Source organism: Amyelois transitella, chromosome 3 (genome assembly GCF_032362555.1).
Source record: "Amyelois transitella isolate CPQ chromosome 3, ilAmyTran1.1, whole genome shotgun sequence".
Lineage (NCBI taxonomy): Eukaryota > Metazoa > Arthropoda > Insecta > Lepidoptera > Pyralidae > Amyelois > Amyelois transitella.
The window spans coordinates 6,768,292-6,770,706 of record NC_083506.1 but is presented as its reverse complement, the minus strand read 5'-3'; the positions used below and the strand labels follow the sequence as shown (position 1 = coordinate 6,770,706).

Here is a 2,415-nt window from a genome sequence, read left to right as displayed (position 1 = left end):
GGATAGAGACATCAATGTATTATCCATATAAATCATTTCATAGACGCCTCCGGTTTAAAAGACGCCATTAAAATCATAGTAATTAGTTTACGCAAGCTTATGATAGATAGCGCTGTTCTCATATATAATAAACAATATTTCCTTACTAATATATCAGTTATTAAAATTTTAATTACTATTATTTAAATATATTTGAATAAATAAATAAATAAAAAATATTAGTAATATTTATTTTGCTACCTAATAATAACGTAATTAATAGTAGTTATAATTAGATTTAAGTTATGTGACGTCAATAAGTGATACCTTGTATCCAATTTTGAAAATAAATCTATTCTATTCTATTCTATTCTAACGAACACATCTATTATCAGTGCTCAGTCGGGTTATCAATGTCAAAGTCAAGTTAGCCTAAAAATCGATTCAGTACTGCATATCGACTTAAAAAATTAACCGATATCAGATCGCTATCCCTACTTTGGCTTTTTGTTTTGGTAAAAGCCTTGTATTGTACCTATTTGTATGGTCGCTTCGCATATTTTATACTTTACGTGGCTTAACTGGTTGATTATTACAAAACTAAAAAGAACATCAACTTGTAATTTATTGTACTAAGGCCTTGCCTATTCCTTTATTCGGGTGTAACAGTTTTTGATTCCGTAATGGCTTTGGCTTTACAGCGGCGTGCAAATGTAAGTATATTTTCCGTACGACTTTTATTTCGACAGCCTCTGTGGCGCAGCGGTAGTACGCTTGTCTGTGACACCGGAGGTCCCGGGTTCGAATCCCGGCCAGGGCATGATGAGAAAAGAACTTTTCCTGATTGGGTCTTGGATGTTTATCTATATAAGTAGGTACTTACTTAGAGGCTTACTCAGTATGCGTAAATCGTACCGTATATATTTCTTTATACCTTCCTGAGCTTCTTCAAACTTTAAAGTATGACCGTGAGGTTTTTAATAGTATAAGAAGAGGTTGGCGACTGTAAAAACTGCCAAAAATTTCGAAAATATTCATAGGTACATAGGAACATTTTCCAAATTGTGTAAATTAGTTTGAATGCTAACTGATGCTCTTACCATGACCGAAAACATCATGAGAAAACCTACACATGCAGGCAACTGGATGTGTAACGGGGATCGATCCAAAATGGGTTAGGTTTACCTTCAATGGTTGCGGAGGTAAGATGGGAATCGCTTCATGTAAAAAGCAGGATCCAGGTCAAGGGTTTACCCAGGGCTCCTCTCCAGAGTGGTGAGGATGCAACTGGGACTAAAGCGAAGAGGAAGAAGGAAGTTCTTATTTTATTTTGTTATTGTTTTAGGTACGATTACCTCCAGAAGTAAACAGAATTTTGTATATTAGAAATTTACCTTACAAAATATCAGCTGAAGAAATGTATGACATCTTTGGAAAATATGGTGCAATCAGGCAAATTAGAGTGTAAGTATCAATCTATGTATATAAATGATGACACTGACTGACATATAAATGCACAACCCAAACTACTGGATCTAGACATTTAAAATTCCTATAGGAAGAGTGATTTACCTCTAGGTCCCACTTGACATCTATTGATATTAAACTTGATGTATGGGGCAGAACCAAAAGAAATGACAATATTTGGCTTTCGTTGTTTACCAATTGAGCAATACATTGTTGTATTTGTATACATACATAAAATCATGCCTCTTTCCCTGGAGGGGTAGGCAGGGCATACAAAATATCACGCCTCTTTCCCAGATGGGCAGGCAAAAGGCGTGTTTTATGTATGCATGTATATAGCTAAAAATAATTTTAAATGTTGTATAATGTATGAAATGTTTCTTTTCAGTGGAAACACGCCAGAAACAAGAGGAACAGCATTTGTTGTCTATGAAGATATCTTTGATGCAAAAAATGCATGTGATCACTTGTCCGGTTTTAATGTTTGTAATAGGTATCTAGTTGTTTTATACTACAGATCTAACAAAGCTTTCAAAGGTATGGATATTGAAAAGAAACAAGAAGAATTAGATACACTTAAAAAGAAATATGGTATATCAAGTGAAGATCTTCGTAAATAAAGTAATATCAGTAAAAATCTAGAATGTATTTTATTTCTGTCAATGGATCTGTTTCTAATCGTTTATAAAATGTGTTTCCTAGATATACCCAAGTAGATAAAAAAATATTTGAAAATTTTTAAATGTCTGCTCTTTTCAACAGTATTAACATACATTCTTATTCTCATTATTGTATTGGCCGCGGAGTGCTGTAATAGTGTAAATAGAAAACGGAATCGGGGCAAGGTGACAGGGTGGAACAGACATATTCCGGATGCTTAAGGGATGATGATCAAGGCTCGGCTGTGTTTTCGGAAGTGTGTGCTTCAAGGCAAACCACCGTCAGGTAATGTATAAAGAAATGTAACCT

At 34.3% G+C, this 2,415-nt stretch overlaps 1 protein-coding gene across 1 annotated transcript; it reads left to right on the top strand.

The window, feature by feature from the left end:
• Window positions 1-352: 352 nt before the first annotated feature.
• Window positions 353-2,090, top strand: LOC106135454 (splicing factor 3B subunit 6). Its single transcript, XM_013335747.2, has 3 exons — window positions 353-692; window positions 1,325-1,443; window positions 1,835-2,090. The coding sequence occupies exons 1-3, from the start codon at window positions 663-665 to the stop codon at window positions 2,064-2,066; spliced, it is 381 nt and encodes a 126-aa protein (XP_013191201.1). The 5' UTR covers window positions 353-662; the 3' UTR covers window positions 2,067-2,090.
• The last annotated feature ends 325 nt before the right edge of the window (window positions 2,091-2,415 follow it).